A 20,871-nucleotide genomic window follows, 5' to 3' on the forward strand; every position below is an offset into this window, starting at 1 on the left:
CGTGTTGCACATGTAAACGACATCCGTGCAAGGCAGCTCAGCTGTCTGCAGCTATACATCTCTACATTTACTGAGGCAGATGCATCCCACCTACCAACCACCATTGACCACTTCAATCGACTGATCATCGCAAATGACGATTAATCAAGAAATTTGGAACAGTTCGTCACATTAAAATTCCAAACCTCGCTTGAATTACAAATACATCTGTTACACAACATAACATACGAAGCTTTCCAGTCCCTCAAGCTTTGATCACTTCTTCTTCAAAACCATAACCAGCATATCCCCATCATCCAAATTCACACTCGCCAACGTCGAAGCATTATTCATAACCTTTGAATTGTAGTCCAACCTCATCCTCGATATGGGTAAATCGGCATCCACGGTCCTCTTGATTTTTTCTCGGATGGTTGAGAAGAGGGTCGTGATTGGTAAATCGTTTATGGTAATTATCGAGCCATTCAATTTATATTCTGGTTTCTCGGGCATATTGGGTAATTGGACAGAGATGTTTATAGGTTCAGGATGGAGGTTGGTCCAGTCGGATTCCTATGCATCCATTTATCAGTATTGTCCCTTATAATTGGCATTTTGACAGTAGGATATATGCTGAAATGAAGACAGACTCATGGATCAAGTGAACTCACAGTGTACAGTTGTCCATAAGGCAACTTCTCAATCTTAGGTCTCTTGAAGACAGGTTTCTCAGCCGACCCATCATCCTCGTACGGTCTCACTTGACCCGCCAGAGGAGACGATCCACCACTACCACCGGCGTTCGCAGCGTTGATAGCTGCCATTCGTGAGGGGTGGATTGAAGGTGCAGAAGGAGGTTGAGGGGAAGGAGCGAAAGATGGATCGTAAGGTGTCGAGATGTATTCCTTGGTTGATGGACCGGTGGGTGCTGCGGAGATGGTCGCTCCAGAGTAGGCGGTACCTCCCCCAGGTGTCTGCAAGCCTGCGGCAAGAGGAGTAGGAATAGATTGTGGTGCTCCCGGTGTACCTGGTCCGATCTGAGGTCCAGCAGCGTTTGCTGGTGCTTCGCTATAAGAAGTAACAAAATAGCAAATTTAGCCGGACGAGCTAGAGAGGAGCACGATGGAGGAACGACAAACTCACGTCAAACCAATCCTACTATGCAGTTTCTTAATCTGATCCTCAACATTGAACGAGCTTTGGAAAGTCTCCGTAGTCTTGGCTGCAGAAGCAGTATGACCATCCCAAATGATCTTTTCTCTTTCTCTCCTCTTCTGCCTCTCCTCCTCTTCTCGCTGTTTCCTTTGAGCTTCGTCCAGATCGTCTCCGAACAGATCGGTTCTTGCGTGTGCCAGGTTTTTGAGCGATGCGACGACGTCGGCACCTACCCCAAAAACGTACGTCAGCTTCAGATGAGCCTCACGAGAGTTCCTGATAAGAAGCTTACCATGCTGCAATTGTTGTGCTTGCGCTCTTCGCAATTCCAAATTCTTCTTTTGTTCCTTCCATTTCGGATCCAATAATTCGATACGCATATGTTCTGACAATTCGTTCTCGGGGATGGATTGACCACAATTTGGACATTTGGCAGTAGCGACATTTCCTCCTCTTTGAATACCTACAAGTGAACAAACCTTTTGTTAGGAGACTGTGCTTTGGCGTCGCGAAGCCAGTGTTGAAAAGACTAAGCTCACCTTTCGGTACATAGTCCTTCTTGATCTTCATACCTCTCTGCTCCATAGCAGCTCTCTGCACTTCCCTCGCCCTCGCCTGTTCCTGCTCGGCCTTGATTCGCTGTAATCTGACTTCCTCTTCCTCCTCATCTTCCTCGTCTTCTTCAATTTCCATCTCATCGTCATTTCCATTACCATTCTGGAAAGTAGACTCTGCCGTTGGTCCAGCCCCGGTCTCCTCCATGACCATCGCGGCCATCCTCTTCTCAGCCATCGACATCGTACGTAATTTATCGATCGACGTTGGCGGCGGTAATTCCAGCTGTTCGTCATTCTGAGTGAACTCGATAGTTTCAACCGTAACGAAGTCTTGCCAATCGATAGCAGCGAATGCTTTTGCCTCTTCCTCCTCCTCTTTCGCTTTGATGTCTTCCCTCTTCCTCCTTCCTTTCTCCCATTCTGCTCTGTTCCTAGCTTCTTCCAATGTCTTCCATTTGATCTCGGGGTCGTTGGCTTCTTTCACCAGATTCTCGATGAGACCTGGGGGAGGTTGCATCACTTTCTGATAGGATTCGACCATACGGTTGTAATATCCGTATAACGAGTGAGTGGGACGCAGGAAATCAAACTGGTAGTTTCTACCTTCCTTCACTGAGAGGGAGGAAAGGAAAGATCGACCACGTCGAGCATGGAAGAGAGCTGTCAGTCGAAGGATGTCCCTAATTTCGAAGAAGGCAAGTCAGTTGAACACATTTTCAGGCTGAAGTGATGAGTGTAACTCACAAATCCATAGCAGTCACACCAGGCAGGTCGACCAGGAATTCCCAAGGTTTAGGTTCATAAGCACTGATCACATCTTCCTTCTTCTCCTTCTTATCCTCGGGCACGGGAGTGGAAGTTGATATTCCCGCTGCTACGTCATCTGCATCTTCTTTCACTTTGACCAGCATGTATCGATAATATTGATGATATGGATCCGCATCGTTCAAAAAAGCGAATTTGGGATCGCTCTTCTGATGTTCCCTGATTTTCTCTTCTAGCAATAAGGGTGTGGGTGATTTGGAGATGTGGTTGGCCGTTTTATCGACGATATCTAATGTACAGATGGGTACGATCAACTTCCTTTCGATAAATCATGTGTTTGCAACTTAATCACTCACTTCTTATCTCTCTCGGAGGGTAGATGATCCCAACTTTCAACTTATCACTTGCCCTCATCGGTCGATCTTCTTCCATACCTTCATCACCTTCGCCTCCATCTTCATCGACTACTGGCGTACCGTTGCCGTTCGATATACCTCCATTTGGCTTTTGACGCAACTCATCTTCCCCCGCGTAGGTGTTGACTGGTTTTGGTAGGTTCAATGCCGACATCTCGAACGGCTATACTAAGGTATGGTCCACTACTATGGATGCTACTATCTAATGTGAATGATACAGTATATTTCAACATTTCAACATTGAAATCTCGGTATCATCAACGAGCGAGTCTCGAGCTGTGTGCTGAGTGAGGGGTGTGGCGGAATTACGGAGATTGTGTGAGATGTGGCACAAGTTGGCGACTGCTTTTCCTTTGTTTTTTGGATTCCTATTGACACGTGGTTTGATCCATTACAGGGTTGATTCATTGTCAACAAGTTGAAAGCCACCTTCTATACGCTGTCATTCAACTTTATCATCATCATCATCATCAATATCAATATCAACTGTCTCACTTTTTCATATTCGAGTTGACAGAAACCCCGGACATACCTCGCTACGTGCGGTATACTCACCATGTCATCAGTCCACACCCAAGGTAGACCTAACCCTCAACCCCAATCTCAAGCCCAGGCTCAGCTCCGTCGACCATCCGGATCTCGTCCACCACCAATGATAAATCCAGGAATGCCCGTTCGAGCCGACCAAGCAAGAAATTTAATGCAACAATTTTCCCGACCACAAACACGTCCATCCAACCCTTCTCCTCATCCTACTTCCTCCCCTTCCCATGCTCACGCACACCCACAGGCCAACCATCACAGAGCGTCTATGCCGAACCCTCACCAAAAACAGCAACCTGTCCCACATCAAATGGCCAAATCCAACCACGCTTCCATATCTTCTAGACCACTTCCTCGTACCTCGCAAGCTCAGCGATCAAGCTCGAGATCAGGTATGGATGATGCTTCCCTGAGGGAAACTTCCAGGACGAACATCAAACCTCCTTCTGGCGGGGGCGGAAATATGGGCCCGCCAAGATATCCTAGTGCGAACTTGGCGTGGGGTCATCAAACTCAGAAAGTACCTTCGCCTAAAGAGTATCAGGGACAGACACCAGTATCGAGGGGGAGTATGGATAGTGGGATGGGTATGAGCGAATCCAGATCTGATGTGGAGATGCAATTTGATCATTTGCTCGTAAGCTGTTCCTCCAGTATTCCAAAAATATTTCAGCACGCTAATTCGGATCTTACTCGTTGATACCGTAGAACTCTCTTCAAGTTCCCGCGACTGTCCGACAGAAATTCGCGACCGTCTCACCAGACGTCAAATCATCCATCCTCCTCTCAACCCTCAATTCCAACCCTACTATCCTATCCTCCCTCGGTCTCCCAGTCCCATCCACACCAAAAGAAACACCCAAAGTGAAGAAAAAGCTCTCCACACCATTACTCCGCAAGACCAAATCATCCGCTGAAGTCTCTTCTCCCAGTGGTTCACCCCAGGTAGGTAAGACCTACGATGTAGGTGGTGAAGGGTTCGTCATTGTCGCTTCGCCCAATCTATCTTCCAAGCACGGTATGATGTCCCCTCCACTGGGATACGGAAGTAATTCCAGAGGCCAATCCATGGACCTTCCGCGACCTTCCACATCTACCTCCAGCGGGAGACCATTATCTGGCTTATTCAATCCTTCAAGTTCCAACTCCTCTACCTTGGGTAGGAACTCAGGAAAGGGTTTGAACATCTCTATGGGCGAGCAGCCCGACTCGTTTGTCAGTTGGTTAAACTCCCATAAGGGGACGGATCTGAATATGGATATTGGCAAGGCTAAGAAGTTGAGAATGTTGTTGAGACATGAAAGTACTACTTGGGTTGAGGGGTTCATTCAGTTGAAAGGGTATGAAGCGGTTTTGGATAGGTTGCAGGATCTTTTGGATATTGAGTGGAGGTAAGTCAGCCAAGGGACGAGAACACAGAAACATACAAGCTGATATGAGCTGTGTGGTAGGGAGGAACAACATGACGACCAGATGTTATACGAGTTGCTGAGATGCGTAAAAGCGCTGTCGACTTCAGAGGTGAGGTCGATTCGTTTTCTAGGCTGAAGTTTGATTACCTTAGTCACCCAAAGCTTACTTGTTCCTATGGTTGTTCGGTAGATCGGTAAAATCGCCTTGCGCTCGCATTTCCCACGCCCTTTCCCATCCTTATCGACTCTACTATTCTCAGAGAAGAAACCTGGTGATCTGGCCTCACGACAGATCATAATTGAATTATGGTTATTCCTCTTTGACCTTTTCCCTCCTTCATTAGACGCGTCGGCCGAACCAAATAGACCAAAGTCGATAAGGTTCGATAGCAAGACTGCCTCGGTTGGTGGAATGGATATAGTACAGGAGGTGAAGGGATTGTTGATCCCTGATTTACCGGATCCTACGAAGGATCACCACGAGTTTGTGACTAAGGCTCATAGGCCGCGGGTGTTCAAGGCTTGGGTTGGGGAGTTGAGCGATATTTGTAGGGACTACTTTTGGTTAGTGCGGCTGCTTCCTCCTCCTAGCTTCGAAATCACCCACACGATCACAATGGGCTCATGATCTTGTGAACCCATTTTCAAGATGAAGGGTTGAGCTGACTCAAGATCCCTACATCGCAGGATCATGTGTCATGCCTCCAACACTCTATGGGATATCTCAGAAGTCGATGAGAACCTTGTTGAAAAGCCTGTGGCGCCGGGTGGTGCGACTGGAGGAGTAGAGTTTGAAGCTATGAACTATGTTGTGAGTGATCTTCGTTTCTTGACTCCCTACGGCAAAATAGGGAATATGCTTCAATTTTGAGTTCAGAGTGAGCTGACTCAATGTGCGATTTACTATTATCGATCGATTCAGACAATGCATTTCAAGTTGCTCAACGCGTTGTGTAAATTCCAAGCTCTTCAGAGTAAAGAAGAAGCCTTGAAATTGCATGAGGATCTGATGAGTTCAGGTATGGATAGGATATTGGTTGTGAGTGGTCATTCCTGTCCGGATTTTGGTATTATCTCCAAAAATCTAAGTAATTGGAACTCGGATCTCAGATTATCATCTTATCGAGACGTTATCAAGAGTTACTGCTAATATATATTTGACGCACCCTCTAGACCCTTCGAAAAGCCTCCACGACCTATTATCCCACCCTCCACCTCGAACTCGGTCGATACGTCTCTCTGTTGAAGGATATCTGTCCGAATGGGAAATTGCCTTATCTGATTGGTAAGATGGTTGGCCCGCCCCCAGAGGAGGTGAGGAGGTTTGGAAGTAGTGGTTCGAGGGATTGGTTAGGTGGGGTGGGGTCTGCTAGGTAGTCACACCGTTTGGACATATCCTGGTATCTCTTTTGGTTCAGTTTGACCGACTGGAGTGAAGGACAAATTGTATATTACCCATCCATTTCATTTATCGGTATAGACTCTTTTTTTTTGTTTTCGCCCTTTCGATGGATCAATCTTCAGTATACCCATTTCAATTCGGATTGTTCGATTTTGATTAGCTTGGTCTGATACCCTTGTGTACCTTGTATTATCTCGACTCCTTGTTCATGTGCTAAATACTTTGAATGCATGTGAGGTGAATGGTTCTATTGTTCGGAGGAGGTAATATACAGTATAATTGAGGGTCGTCATTGACTCTGGGTATATGTAACATAGGAAGGGGTGAATCATCGTTCATAAATAAAGAAACATCTATATGTGATCTATTGTTTACCATACACACTTCAAGTCGTGCTATCTCCCCTCCCACAACCTAATGACTCATATTCTTCCTACCCTTCAACAACCTCCTAAAGATGATCTTCCTATTATTCCTACTTCCCCTCAACCTACTCAAAAAACCATGCTTGTTCTTCCTCTTCCTCTGGGAAGGCTGGTAAAATGTTCCCATAGCGATGAACCTCAAACTCCCCAAAGCACTTCGATAGGGCGTAACACTGCTGGATGAGCTGCTAAGTGGGGAGAAATGCGAGGAAACCATCGATCTTGAAGTGGAAGAAGGGGCGGTTGAGGGATGATCGCCAAACAGCTGAGAGAGGGAGGAATGGTACGCGGATGCAGAAGAGGAGAAGGATGAGTGGAATGGTTCAGAGGGTGAGAGGGGTTGAATCGAAGGGTGGAGTTTAGAGAGAATTTCGGTTTGGGGCCCATCAGTGGGAGGGGGGTGGGAGGGAGGAGGGGGAAGATGGCTCGTGGGAGACGGGGCATTGTGTGTGCGTGTCTGCTTGGTGGGATAAATAAGGGGGGAAGAGGTTCAAGTGTGGTTCGGTTTGGTCTGGTTTGATCGGAGCAGGTTGGGTCGACCTGGGTGGTGTGAGGTGATAGGTGTAGTTGTAAGTTTGTCGAACGAATTTATGTTTTTCTTTGTCGCGTTGAGAGAGCAAAGGTGTCTTGTCGCACTCGATCTGAGGGGTATGTCGGTGTGGTAAAAAAGCTTGCTCTGGAGTAGCTTCTTTCGTCCTGGTTGTTCTTGTCTGTATATGTGTATGTGTTAGTTGATTATAGGTGTTTGGTATAGGACAAAGGAAAACAAGTATGAGATGAACGAGGATGAATGATGATAACGTTGGGGGGAAACGAGCTGAAATTACAAGGTGAAATGGGATAAAATGGTGAAAATCCTAAAGATATTCAAATGACCCGCACCATATCAATCCCTCACCGTACAACTCTCGTCTACTCTTCAATCTACTCTCAATTCCTTTCTTTCTACATCTACATCTACATTCCCTCAACCATACCATTCAAACAAAAGGTGATTCATCAACATGTCCGCTATCGCCTCCTCCTCCTCAACTTCCGCCCCCCAACCAAACTCAGGAGGAATCATCACCCAACCCCCACCTCCCTCGACTCTCCGAGAATCCCGAATCGCAACTCACAGTCATATCAAGGGATTGGGCCTGGCAGACGATGGAACAGCTATGGATTTTTCACAGGGGTTCATAGGTCAGACATTAGCTAGAGAGGCTTTGGGGTTGCATTTGAGTTTGTTGAAGATGGGTAGACACTCTGGGAGACCGTTGTTGTTGGTTGGACCACCGGGAACGGGAAAGGTGGGTTGATGTTTTGTTCTGCTTGTGGGGTCATTTTGAGAGTGCGAGCTTGGGAGGATAGAGAAGAAGGGCAGTATTGTATAAGACGGTGAAGGATAGTGGAGTAGGATCGGTACAAGGAATCTCGTGATATCGGGTGCTGTGTCGAAGACCAACTTCCTTCCTTCCTGGAAGCTGAAATCAAGACTTAAGAAGGATGGAGCATAGAACCATTAGGTTGGTTCGTGTAGAAGACGAGATGAGGGGGAGATTGAATGCGCGATGCATACATGTCCACCGTAGCTGACTCTCTCCTCTCCACCATCACAGACCGCCCTCGCACTCGCTCTTAGTCAAGAACTAGGCTCAAAGGTCCCTTTCTGCGCTATGGTGGGGTCAGAAGTGTACTCTGGAGAAGTGAAGAAGACGGAAGTGCTGGGGAGTTGTTTCAGGCGTGCTATAGGTGGGTGAACGCTCTTACTTTGGAACTGATTCAGAGAGATCTGTGTCCTATCGTGACATGGGACGGTACATGTATTGCCCCATATATATCACTTCTTGTACAGGAACAATTGCATTCACTGTATATAATCATTCTTCCGCACATGGCTGACCTGTCTTCCCATTGCATAGGCCTCCGAATCAAAGAGACCAAAGAAGTATACGAAGGCGAAGTGACCGAGCTCACCCCCTCCGAGGCTGAGAACCCACTGTCAGGCTACGGCAAAACCATCTCCCACGTCATTGTCGGTCTAAAGACAGTCAAAGGTACAAAACAGCTCCGACTCGATCCGTCAGTCTACGAGGCCATCCAGAAAGAACGAGTAGTAATTGGAGATGTAATTTACATAGAGGCTAATACCGGAGCTGTCAAGCGAGTTGGACGATCGGACGCCTATGCTTCGGAATACGATTTGGAAGCTGAGGAGTATGTCCCGTTACCCAAGGGAGACGTACACAAAAGGAAGGAGTTGGTGCAGGATGTTACGTTGAATGATTTGGATATGGCCAATGCGAAACCGCAGGGTGGTCAGGATATCATGAGTGTCATGGGACAATTGGTTAAGGGAGGAAGGACGGAGGTGACGGATAAGTTGAGGAAGGAGATTAATAAGGTTGTGGATAAGTATATCGAGCAGGGGGTCGCGGAGCTGGTACCGGGAGTGTTGTTTATCGATGAGGTGGGTTGAGTTTGCTCCACTCTGTCAATCACATCACTCAAATCATCGGTCAATCCCCGCACTGTCCTGTTCCATCTTCAATGTTCTGCTCCTCATGGTCCTTGCGATCCAAATCAATCGAATATATGTGTCGCGTATACTTTAGCTGACCTGTCCTGCTCTTTCCCTCACCCAGGTCCACATGCTCGACATGGAATGTTTCACCTACCTAAACCGCGCCCTCGAATCACCCATGTCACCCTACGTCGTCCTAGCCTCAAATAGGGGAATCTGCACAATACGAGGAACAGAGTACGACGGTATCCTAGGATCCTCATCTGAAGGCATTAGATCACCCCATGGTATCCCCATCGACCTGCTGGATAGATGTATGATAGTCAAGACGAGTCTGTACAGGAAAGAGGAGATTAAGAGGATACTGGAGATGAGATGTAAGATTGAGGGTATCCAGATTACTGGCGAGGCCCTGGATAGACTGGCGGAACAAGGTGAAAAGACATCTTTACGATTCGTCTTGCAACTTCTTACGCCAAGTAATATATTGAATAAGACCAAGGGGGCTGTAGGGGCGGGAGTGAGTGTGGAAGATGTGTTGGAGTTGAATGAGCTGTTTTTGGATGCGAAGAGATCGACGGGGATTCTAAAGGATTTGGAGGATTTGGAGAATAAGTATTAGAGATGGAGATCGGGATGGGGAAATCAGTCATATAGAAGAGGGTATGTAGTAGAAACGTACTCGTACTGGTTCAGCCATGTAATATCGTATAAATATGATAACGCGATTCGTACATTATATCAGAGCTGGCGCATTTCCCCAATATCTCATCGATGCATGGTATAATGATATCACTATAGATACAAATTCAGTCTCAGTCTAGACCATTTCTACAAATTCTATAAACACAAAGTCAGTCATCGTGAATATCATGTATCGTGTATCATCTATCATTCTTCTTGATCCACTAAACACCAACTTCCAAAACCATCTGTCTCCTACTCTCGCGGCGAGTTTACCCATCAATCACCTCCCTAGCCTTCTTCTCACCTTGAACCTCACTATCGCTCCTCCTCTCCCCACCAGCCCTAGCATTCGTACCCCTATCTTTGGGTGCCTTGTCATCGGGTGATTCAATTACTTTCCCCTTCCTCTGCGCGGATTGTTCTTTACTTCTCTTTTCTTCAGATTGCTCAGCCAGATCGGACGCCTCCTGGATGGTTTTGTCTATATCTATTTTCTCTTCTTCTAATCCTTCTTCCTCTTGTCCTTCTTTTGATCCCTCACTTTGGTGGTCTTGGGGAGATGAAGAAGAAGAAGGAGCATGAGTGATCGCCTGTCCCCTCTTGTCTCGTATTCTCTTTGTGGCTTTCTCGGACCCATTCAGATTCTCAAGCTCGCCTTTCCATTCAATGTCGTAGTCTGATGCTATGCGGGTTATCTCGCGTCGGAGGGTCTTGGCTTCGGATACTATCAAGTCGCCCAATACATCAGCATTGATCATCATCTTACGCAGCGATGGGTAGGCAGACTCACCCATCTCTGTCCATTTATCGATATCCAACCCTGCCTGATCATACAATTTCCGCTGTCTTGCCGTTATTGATAGATCCAAGAGAGAGGAATATGAGACTTCTCGATTATGGTATCTGCAGAATTACTCATAGGTCAGCTATACGCATACCCACTTTATCTTCATGCTCCTTTGACGATCTTGAGAGACATATTATAGATTGAGTTAGGGAATGCTTCACTCACATCAGGAACGCAGCTGAACCAAGCAACGCCGCGAATCCAGTAGCCCAAGTGACAGGTTCCATCAGATCCCATCCTGCGTCGGTGAAGAAGGCTGAAACAGGCGACAAATAACCAGATCAGCCGAGACTCTTATGGTCTACCACCTGAGAAGGAGATATTGTGGTACTTCGACAGATCACAGATGGGGGAAGATATAATCACTCACTCCACCGTATCACCGCCGCCCAATATACCACCCCACCACCCAGAGCGGCAACTGCCAATCTCTGAGCGCCCTTGTGTGCTTTGTAGTCGATACTATGGACCAACAGGACACGGATCAGCTCCAATACTTCAAGACGATCCAATGGTGGTCGGCATGAGCAGCAGAAGACATGTCGTAATCTTGAATCGTGTTGATCTCTAACATGAAACCATAACGCTCGACTCGAACCCACTCACTCCTTCTTCTGCTTGGTCATCCGATCCAACTCCTTAGTCAATCTCAACAACCTCCTCCTAATATAATGCGTCCGACTAGCAAAACTGGGAATAATCACCTCCAACGTCAACTCTTTGTTCCCATTATCATTCCGCTTTTCTTTTAAAACCTGATCAGTACCGTTATTTTCCGGCGAGATGACAATTTTGAATTGTTCGTTGAGACAAGACTGCTTGATGAAATCGCTCAGATCTGTAGATTGCGACCACGAGACTTCCTGGAATTTGTCCCCGTCGCTCTCCCTCTGGTTCAAATATGGTCCTCCTTCCTGTCTTTCCTCCATACCCGAAGCGGAGGAGGTGGAGTCTTGATCGTCCTCTTCCAGCTCGGCTGCAGCGTTTCGCAGATGACTATCTATATCTTTCGCCTCTCCCGTAACTGATAGGTAAGTAATTTCAGAATTTACATATCCTTTTGACAACGATCCTATGATGAGTCGACTGAGGTGTGATAGCGGCTGAGAGGGATGTAGCAAGAAAGCTGTCTGTCTAGGCGAGGTGGGATTAGTGGAAGAGGGAAGGGGTATGAGTAGTTTGAACAAGTGCGAAGAGGTGGGTGATAATTTGCCTTGCCATTCTCCCAGACTGTTCGACGTCGTACCGTTGGGAGGTGCCGAGGTAGATGATAGATTGAGATCTGGAGATGCTAAGTCTTGGCCTTGGCCCGCTTGAGGTGTTTGAGAGGGATTGAAATCTGATGAAGGGGATGCAGAGGATATGAAGTGCGCGTGGGAGAGGTCGGTGGCTCCTTCTATTGATGGGGGATTACTGTTTGAAGAAGGGGGTTGGTTGTTTGAACTGGCTTTGGGTTTGTCAGATGGTCTGTCTTGTGGAAAAGGTCGAAATGAGGAGGAATGGAGTAGGCGGGACTGTGATATGCGAGATACGGGTGTGGTTATGTTTGATGTACGTGGGAGGTGTAATGGTATACGAGTCTGGACTGTCCTTGTTGGGGGGTAGAGGTGACAAGGGAGTTTGGGTATTCGAGAGCGCATGTCTGCTGAGATTGCCTGTAGGTGAGACAGTAGGGGTGATGGACGTGTGTTATATATCTATCTCTGTATGTCTATCTTTCTTTCCATCTATGCGTCTGTCTACCGTCTACTTGTATTATAGCATATCAACAACTATGTTCAAAATACCATCTTTATATCTTTCATCTTTGGTATCGTGTTTTGATCGACAGTTAGGTTAGTGCAGTGCAAGTCACTAGTTACGTCATTCCCATCATCAGACAACACGGTCTGTGCCACGTGGTACCTCATTCCAGCAATTCATGAAAACACGTCGAGATAACCTATCTGTTCATGCTACACCTTGCACTATGCATGCATTTAGCGTATCCTTACACCACGCACACAATACTTTTGTTCATCTGACATCTTCTTGCTATACCGCTATCCCACCTTGACCCCTCCATCCCGATTCCGAGATCTATTCACGGCTAATCATCAAAGGAAAAGAAAAACGCCTCTTACCATCCAGGTGCTCATGTCCGCATTGTACGCGATGCCATGGTATCGGAGGCAAAGTCGGTATTATTCCTGCACTACACATCTTCATCTTTCATTTGCTATGTCGACCCTGCAGGTCCATGTACGCTTCAACATTTCTTTGATGAACATGGCGAAGTATCTTCAAAGTCTGTAACAAGGGGTTACAATCCATCCTCCCGGCTGGTGTCCGCTGCACGGACTGTTCTAGCAAGCATACGCATTTGTGCATTTGTGCGTTCGTGCAACGCTTCACTCGATGATGGTTTCATGATTTGCCACCTCCGTCACTACGTGCTTTGCGCTGAATAACCAAGAACAACGTGGGTGGGTCTGCATTGGATTTTACTGAAATTCCAGTAGAAAAAGAATTGTGTGCCTTGAAAAAGGATCAAGAGTTATTCGGGGGAAAAAAGAGCAGGCGAAAAAGGGTAAACAACCCAAACGTAACGCCTCCCTCCGCGGCCACCGCGTCAATTAATCCAACAAAAACAAAATTCACACCATACATCCATACACGACGAGCACCGTATGAGGGAGGGCAATAACCTGGTCTATGCATACATCTACAGTACTTGTACCTACGCTAAGTTGCAACCGAGTCTCGACCGTCTAATTGCATTTACACACTGTCTCTTAGAGAGTGGAAGGAGAAACGGTTAATCCTCCCCTCTATCCAAATTTCACCTTTGACCTTTGATTGCTCTTGATCAATTGTATCCATCTCAAATCTTGATCCCTTCCATCTCAACATACAATATTTCATATGTTTCTATAATATACACACATCGCCTATCACTGCTGGATTCGCTCTTTACCACTCGCTTCCTTATCATCCACTCGTTCTCAAAAGCAACCACCCACGTCAAGATCTGAGCCTGAGCCCCATATCGAAATAGAGAAGGGAAAACTCTCGTAAACGCAAAAAATACCAAAACAGAGGAGAGGAACCACCCACATAACGTACAAACATAGGATACGATCTACAACTGTACGTGAACCACTTTATATCTTGCATAGTAAACACCCACCGTAGCGTATAGCATACAGCATAGTGATACCCTCTCGTTGGGATTTTAGTCTATCTTTTTAGTGTCTTTTCAAGGAAGATCATCTTGACCACTCCGTTGACGTCAATACATACCATTCCAGAGGCACGATAAACCTTTAGATACATCCCGCAGCAATCCACATAGGTCTCACGAACCGCTCCGACGCAAACGATCTTAGACGGATGGATGAAATTTAGAGATATTGGGAAATGGACTGAGTCAGAATATGCAATAGTCATCGATCATCTAACCATCGAAAATAGAAACATCGACCCCCATCTTCCTCGGTATCATCTCATCGTCAGTCATTTACTCATTACAATCCACTGTAGAAGGGAGGTGTACATCATAGGTGAATTTTAGAAAAGGATAATTAATCAAGTCTACGCGGACCATTCATCCAACCTATAGACTTTCACTTCCCCAATCCCACGATGCCAGCCGACTCAGCTACAGATCTTCGCCGGGCGGACACGCTCTCCGACCCCTACCCCGCCGGTCCCTCACGTCAATCAGCCCTGCACAACAGCTCATCGCGTCCCCCCAATGCTAATCAAGGGATCAACAACCCACATCCACATCCACACAAAACTCGATTCAAGCCATCTGGGTTCTCGCGATTCTGGGATTCTGTAAAAACCCATCTCACCCCTCCCTCCCATCCATCTACCACCTCCGAGTCCGCCATTGGAGGATCCAGCTTTAGGAATACAACGGATAACTACTATTACAATGAGTCCGTCCACGGCGGGGGGACAAGCCATCTACCCTTGGAACTCCTAAATCCCAAGGCGGGGATGGAGGGCAAACATAAGCGTCGGACCGGACCCAACAGCTCTGCATCCAGAGGAGGACTCCGATTCCGCGCTAGAAGTTCCCAGGCGGCATCCAATTCGAGATATGGGGATGACGATGATCTATCGTCCTCCAAGCCTAATGAGCCGGTATCGCACGTAGTGGTAGATACGAATTTCGAGCATTTCACGCCTATGATGGCCAAGTCCGATAGTGGGTTTTCCAACAAGACCCCAGGGACCAATACGAACAACGGAGGGATCGATTCGAAGAATGAGGATGGGGAGGGTGACGGAGGGGATACGACGCCTAATGGAGGGATGGCGGGGTACGATCGGAGCGATATGGCTTCTACCACACGGAGGGGGAGCAGGGCAGAAAATTGGGTTAAGAAGAATGAAGTGGTTATTTGGATCTCGGAACGGTTCTGGCCCAATGTCAAGCATTTCTTGGATTCGGAGTTCCCGGAACCGAGTAAAGAGAGGTCATTCCAGAAGGAGGTGAGTGTATTTTATCTTCCAGAACGCAATCTGGTGCAGATTCCCTGTCCAGGGGAGTAGAGGTGTCTGATCAGCTGGATCTGGAATGGATTCTCGACTTCAGCGATTAGAGGATGTTCGTCATGAATAGTGAACAATAAAACAGGATCAATGCTGATTCTTTTCTTTGGCAACAGACCTGGTTCACCCAGAAACAAGGCGCAATGGCCTCGTCCGTCTTCTTCCTTATCAATTGGGTCTTGACCGTTGGTCTGTTGCCTACGCCCATGTCAACGTACAACTATATCGCCTATATCTCCATAGCAGGGGTACGTGAACAGACCTTTGACCCTTTTCATTAGCTAATCTGCGGTGATTCTAATCGTGATCTTCCAGGTATTGACTTTACCCATACCTATACTGGTGATATTCGATTTCCCAAGACGACATCCCAATATATGGCAACCCTGGATATTCGGGGCGTGCTGGGTGTTCGCGTACATCCTGATCATCGAGATGAGGTTGTGTGGGTTCTTCTCCGATAACAATAAGTGCGGGTCTAGGAATTTCTTGAACCTTTTGGGATTCGCTTTTGGTCAGCCCACTTTGGGTGAGTACCTGGTCAAATCACGAGTAAACAACAACATCGCTGATCCATGGGATTGGTACGTTCGCAGGTCTACTTACTCTGAGAGAACATCGAATAACGGCTATTTGCGGAGCGAGCATATGGTTGATCTTGGTAGGATCTTTGGTGATGGCTGAGAAGAATAGTCCGAAGTTGTTTTTCAGAAATATCGTTTTCTGTGAGTATCTGCTGGTTGTCGGACAGGGAATTGACGTAGCTGTACTGACCATACTTATTCTTTCAGTCGCGCTCTTCCACGCTTTCTTGATTTGCGCGAGTTTCTTGAAGGAGAGAGGGTAAGTCAGCGGTTGTCACGCTTCATCACGAAAAGGGTCATTTGCTAATCCACGTCGCCGTTGTATAGAGAACGACAGATGTTCGCCTTGCGTCAACAGTTGAAGATCCAGTACAGAGCTACCCAGTCCGCCCAGGTGATGGAGCGTAGAGCAGCGGATTCCAAGAAGAGATTTGTATCGTACAGTATGTTGATCTCTCTTGTTTGCATTACCGTACTCGACTAATCACATCTGGTATAATAGTCTTCCACGAAGTCAGAGTACCGCTCAACACCGCTCTCTTGGCTGTGCAGAACCTCGAAGGAGAGAATGTGTTCAAGGGATTGGAGGAAGACCAATCGGAGATGGTACATGGTTTGATGGGTAGTTTGACGATGATGGAGAAGGTCTTGAACGATGTGTTATCGTTTAATAGGATGGAGTCTGGAAAAGTAAGCTCTACCTCCCCTTACCACAGTCTTTCTCGTATATGCTGATATTTGGGAAAAAATACTGTAGTTCGCTCAAGCTAGGAAACCTTTTGAATTCCATAAATCCATACAACTTGTTGCGCTCTCGCATCGTATGCAAGCTCAGATGGCGGGTATTGAGCTGCATGTGGAACTGGATAAGGATATCGATAAGATCGGGGGAGTGTTTGTGGGTGATGAGATGCGTTTGAGACAGGTTGCGAGGTGAGCTACCTTTTTCCGATCTGGGATATCCGGACCATTGCATCGAGGCAAAAATGCTTACCTATTCACATGATGCAGTAACCTCGTATCAAATAGTATCAAATTCACAGATAAGGGATCAGTCCGAATCGTCACCAAACTTCTATACCCCCGTATGGAACCTACGCCCGCTGTTGAGATTGATGATCCCTTACGACAAGCCGCGATGAACTTACAGAAACAGCAGGAGATAGAACATTACGAGAGGAATGAGAGGCTGAATATGGCCTCCTCGGGTGGGATGATCGACATCGAGAAGGGGTCTGTGCCTTTGGAGGTCAGACGACAAAGTAGGGACTTGGAGAAGGACAAGGAAGAGGAGAAGAAGAAGGTACAGAAGGTTGTGGTTAGGGTCGAGGTGCATGATAGTGGTGTGGGATTGAGGAAACAGGATGTGATTGAGTGAGTCAACCATGTTCCACATACGCTAATATCACTACTATCTTTTCATGGAGATGAGTGACTGACGTCCTACGATGAACTAGTAATCGACTGTTCTCGCCCTACGTCCAAACTGAGATAGGTAGAAGACAAGGAGGTAAAGGATCCGGTCTGGGTTTAGCCCTCGTCAGGCAAATAGTGAAACTTTCCAACGGTCGATTGGGTGTCGAATCGGAATTCGGTAAAGGTTCGATGTTCTGGTTCGAGCTTCCCTACTCTCTACCCCCTCCACCGAAAGGCAAACCCAATACCCTATCTCCACCTATGGGAGGACCGCACGCGACATTCGCCCCTTCCCCTACTGTACCTGGTGTGAGCCGGTCACACAGCTATCAACGACCTACTCCGAGTCCGCTGGGTCAACCTCTTGGTTCGACGGAGATGGTAAAAGATACGAGTTCGAATACCGAGCGACCTGCTATGGGAACTACCGAGTCGACTTTGCCGCTTTTGCCAGAAGCTCATGCGAGTCAGTCGCCTGTGAAGAAGAATGACTGTGAGTCTTCCCTCTTCTCTTCCCTCTTATCATCCCTCCTATATTTCCTCTTCACTTCCCTCTTCCCAGTGAGACTCTAAATAAGGCACAGTGAAGCTGATGTCTGGGGTCTTGTAGTAGTACCCACCGAAGAAATCATCATGCATACCTACCCGCCTGTTGACCCACCTACGCCGGACGATGAGGAAATACCCGGCACAGGCAATGACTCGACATTCACCGACCCCTTCGCATCTGCGCCATCTGCCTCTTCTGGTGAGAGACGATCGTCCGAATGGTCCGATGCAACCAGGCAGGAACTTCAGGCTCCACCTATTATCAACGCCCCGCCGCAGGTGGCTATCCAACCTCCCCCTGAACCTAGTCCGGAACTTCCGCTTTGCGTCTTGGTAGTTGATGATGACAAGTGAGCGGAGTTTCATATCTTCTGCTCCTTAAATACTCTCGATGGGGATGTATAGCTGATATGTGTGATTTGCATCGTATAGACTCACACGAATGCTCATGTCGAGAATGTTAACGAGATTGGGCCATCAAGTGTCAACCGCTGAGAATGGTAAAATCGCATTTGACATGATTCGAGATTCGTTTGAGCAGAAACCTAATGCGCCGAGATTCGATGTAATTTTCCTGGACAAGTGAGTTGACTATCCACCTATCCAATTATGTACTGGACATTTACTGATGCTTATGCTCCTACTCTCACTCCATCAGCCAAATGCCATTGATGTCCGGGGTAGAAGTAGCCCGTGAAGTAAGGGATATCGGCTGTCCAGTATTCATCGTGGGCTGTACGGGTAATGCTCTGCGCGAGGATCAGGAAGAATACATATCGGCCGGAGCGGACAGTATCATCCCCAAGCCTATACATCAAAAGGCGATTGTGGAGATGATCAAAGAGGCGAGAAAGAGGGTCGCGGGGGAGACACAACCGAAGCCTAAGGAAAGGTTTGATGAGGGGTATGGATCACCTGGGGGGAGTGGAGTGATGGTTTGATTATAATCATGATCATAACTATCTCTCTTCCCTTCTGCGTCGTTAAGAACACTTTGTGATTCTTACGGTTCCATCTAGGTTTAAGTGATATGTAATTTTAGGATCAGTATTGGGTGTGTGTGTTTTTTTCCCATTTTATAGGAACTTGGTTACGGTGGTTTCATCTTTTGTTTCGCTTAGCTGTCATTCGGGATTTTCGGTTTCTCTTCTCATTTTTGGTTTAACATACTTCTGATCATATATACATGGGTGGTCGCTCGTCCTTCTGTATCTAGTAGTTCTGTTCTGCTTTTCAACTAATTTGGACCGTCTTTGATGGTGATATACATGTGTCATGCATGATGATTTAGGGATACAATTTGATGTTTTTATTGACATCGCAGAGGTGCAGAACGGGGACGCACAGTTCGCTTTAACACTAAACTCCTCAGCGAGGTTTGAGAAAATGATATCGCTTGAACGTAGTGGTTTGAGAAACCCAACTCTCAACGAACAGCATGATCAACGAATCTCTTCGGAGCCTTCAAAAGACCTCAGAGTGAGATTCATTGTCAAGGGGTTCCTGACCATGCTACATGGCCTTGACGATGCAGTGATATGTCGACTCTGTGACCAAAGCATGACCTTCCCTCGTAAGTTCGCTCAAAGGATCGGGTATTGGTCAAAGGATGGATGGACGGTCCTCACTCGTCAAAGTCGACCTCAGATCAATCTTATGTTCGCCCACGATCCATCTACACCTTGCATTATCTACGCAATAACGCCTTGAAAGTGGATGTCAGTCCGTGATAGATCTGCCTCGATTATCCTTGACAAGCGAAGTCCTTCCCTTCCCATATCCATCTAATTAGGAACTCAATGCATTCGCATCATGTTTTCTACCTCATCTGACCTCGAGACATTACATCAAGTTACCGACCAGATGGAAGATATCGCAACAAGGTTAAGCGAGACTACTCAAAGTCTCCATAGTACCCTGGCATCTAGCATGGACCGGACCCTGACCGACGAAGAGATAAACATACTAGCCGTGTCGCGGCGTTTCCATAAATCCTACCACCAAGCCAAAAAAACCTGCGCGAGCAAGCGTGGACCAGATTGGGAAAGCCGATATTAGATCATTGGCCTCGAGCAGAGGATATCGACGCATCACTGGAGTCGACCGCCTCTAAAATGCAGGATCTGATTCGTCCTCGTTCATCGGACTGGTTGAGATCGGGTTATAACACTGTCAAGAGCACAAAGAGAAGCTTGAAGAATTTCGCAGCCAATTTCTTCAAGCTTCCTAAGCCATTGATCCTGCACCGGCAATGAAGCTATACGACAGCGTCACTAGACTGATGAGGACCTACAACGATACTGCGCTTGCACTTGAGCTGCGTTACCAGATCGCCACAAAAGAAGACCCTCAAATGCGAGAGCTGCAAGGGAGCATTCGAAGTCTGGGAAATGAGATGAGACGGGTTCATGTGAATTGGCGAGCATCTGTAGGCACCTTCGAGAGTGAAGCGATGAAGTGGGGTACGGCCAACATTGAAGTCCTCAAATGGGATAGCGAAGCGTTTCTCGGCGTTGTGGATTCACATCCCCTATTCGGTAGTGAGCATGAAAAATCCACTTGGAGATGTCAAGCCGACCAATGTGCCGAAAGCTTACTTTCTACTTGGAAGACGGTAGCCTCGTGCAGGGCAGATTTACAGGCGCTGTTTCGGTCTGATACCTGCACTAGCGAATACAGGCAGTTGGCTTGGGACCGTAGTGCGCTCTTGCGAAGGGCCAAAGACGAGATATGTGCCCTGAGAATCTCGAATGGATAAGGCAGTCCTTTGAATTTAGACGGTTTGACTGACGTGCTAAAGGATCTTTAGACAAGACTAGGCTATTTGTTAGATACACAGTCTCGTTACTGTACTTGTCCGTGATGTGAGAGCTATATTCTCTTGGGAAGGCTCAAGAGCAACCATTCTATTCGTGTCTGGCCACTTTGTTTCTTCTCGATCGTTACGATAGCTAGTCTTGCATATGTTTGCATATATTTGCACACATCTATCTGTAAGATACACTGTCATTCATTCACATCAACAAAGCTAGACCGACTTGGGAGTATCGTGCTCCAAGATCAGGGAGATAGCAGCAAAACAT

The 20,871-nt window shown here is 47.0% G+C and overlaps 6 protein-coding genes across 6 annotated transcripts; 3 read left to right on the plus strand and 3 right to left on the minus strand.

Annotated features, from left to right (window-relative positions):
* Nucleotides 1-255: 255 nt before the first annotated feature.
* I302_105651 (uncharacterized protein) lies at nt 256-3,026 on the minus strand (the record flags this gene model as incomplete). The annotated part of the gene is made up of 7 exons (XM_019191398.1): nt 256-552; nt 651-1,047; nt 1,123-1,363; nt 1,427-1,597; nt 1,674-2,371; nt 2,436-2,745; nt 2,813-3,026. The coding sequence occupies 7 exons, from the start codon at nt 3,024-3,026 to the stop codon at nt 256-258; spliced, it is 2,328 nt and encodes a 775-aa protein (XP_019046028.1).
* A 402-nt stretch (nt 3,027-3,428) lies between these two features.
* I302_105652 (uncharacterized protein) lies at nt 3,429-6,204 on the plus strand (the record flags this gene model as incomplete). The annotated part of the gene is made up of 7 exons (XM_019191399.1): nt 3,429-4,052; nt 4,124-4,806; nt 4,867-4,936; nt 5,018-5,391; nt 5,515-5,638; nt 5,750-5,866; nt 6,001-6,204. 7 exons carry the CDS (start codon nt 3,429-3,431, stop codon nt 6,202-6,204), a joined length of 2,196 nt encoding a protein of 731 aa, XP_019046029.1.
* A 439-nt stretch (nt 6,205-6,643) lies between these two features.
* I302_105653 (uncharacterized protein) lies at nt 6,644-7,098 on the minus strand (the record flags this gene model as incomplete). Its single annotated transcript, XM_065870126.1, has 2 exons — nt 6,644-6,809; nt 6,869-7,098. 2 exons carry the CDS (start codon nt 7,096-7,098, stop codon nt 6,644-6,646), a joined length of 396 nt encoding a protein of 131 aa, XP_065726198.1.
* Nucleotides 7,099-7,658: 560 nt separating this feature from the next.
* On the plus strand, nt 7,659-9,782 carry I302_105654 (RuvB-like helicase 1; the record flags this gene model as incomplete). Its single annotated transcript, XM_019191401.1, has 4 exons — nt 7,659-7,946; nt 8,256-8,388; nt 8,559-9,106; nt 9,282-9,782. 4 exons carry the CDS (start codon nt 7,659-7,661, stop codon nt 9,780-9,782), a joined length of 1,470 nt encoding a protein of 489 aa, XP_019046031.1.
* A 334-nt stretch (nt 9,783-10,116) lies between these two features.
* I302_105655 (uncharacterized protein) lies at nt 10,117-12,334 on the minus strand (the record flags this gene model as incomplete). Its single annotated transcript, XM_019191402.1, has 5 exons — nt 10,117-10,571; nt 10,638-10,750; nt 10,860-10,950; nt 11,065-11,156; nt 11,301-12,334. 5 exons carry the CDS (start codon nt 12,332-12,334, stop codon nt 10,117-10,119), a joined length of 1,785 nt encoding a protein of 594 aa, XP_019046032.1.
* A 1,984-nt stretch (nt 12,335-14,318) lies between these two features.
* I302_105656 (uncharacterized protein) lies at nt 14,319-18,729 on the plus strand (the record flags this gene model as incomplete). Its single annotated transcript, XM_019191403.1, has 13 exons — nt 14,319-15,179; nt 15,356-15,487; nt 15,555-15,768; nt 15,836-15,964; nt 16,031-16,082; nt 16,151-16,266; nt 16,326-16,513; nt 16,581-16,756; nt 16,835-17,197; nt 17,281-17,732; nt 17,850-18,138; nt 18,221-18,370; nt 18,447-18,729. 13 exons carry the CDS (start codon nt 14,319-14,321, stop codon nt 18,727-18,729), a joined length of 3,405 nt encoding a protein of 1,134 aa, XP_019046033.1.
* Nucleotides 18,730-20,871: the final 2,142 nt, after the last annotated feature.

Source organism: Kwoniella bestiolae, chromosome 4 (assembly GCF_000512585.2).
Source record: "Kwoniella bestiolae CBS 10118 chromosome 4, complete sequence".
NCBI classification, from domain to species: Eukaryota; Fungi; Basidiomycota; class Tremellomycetes; order Tremellales; family Cryptococcaceae; genus Kwoniella; species Kwoniella bestiolae.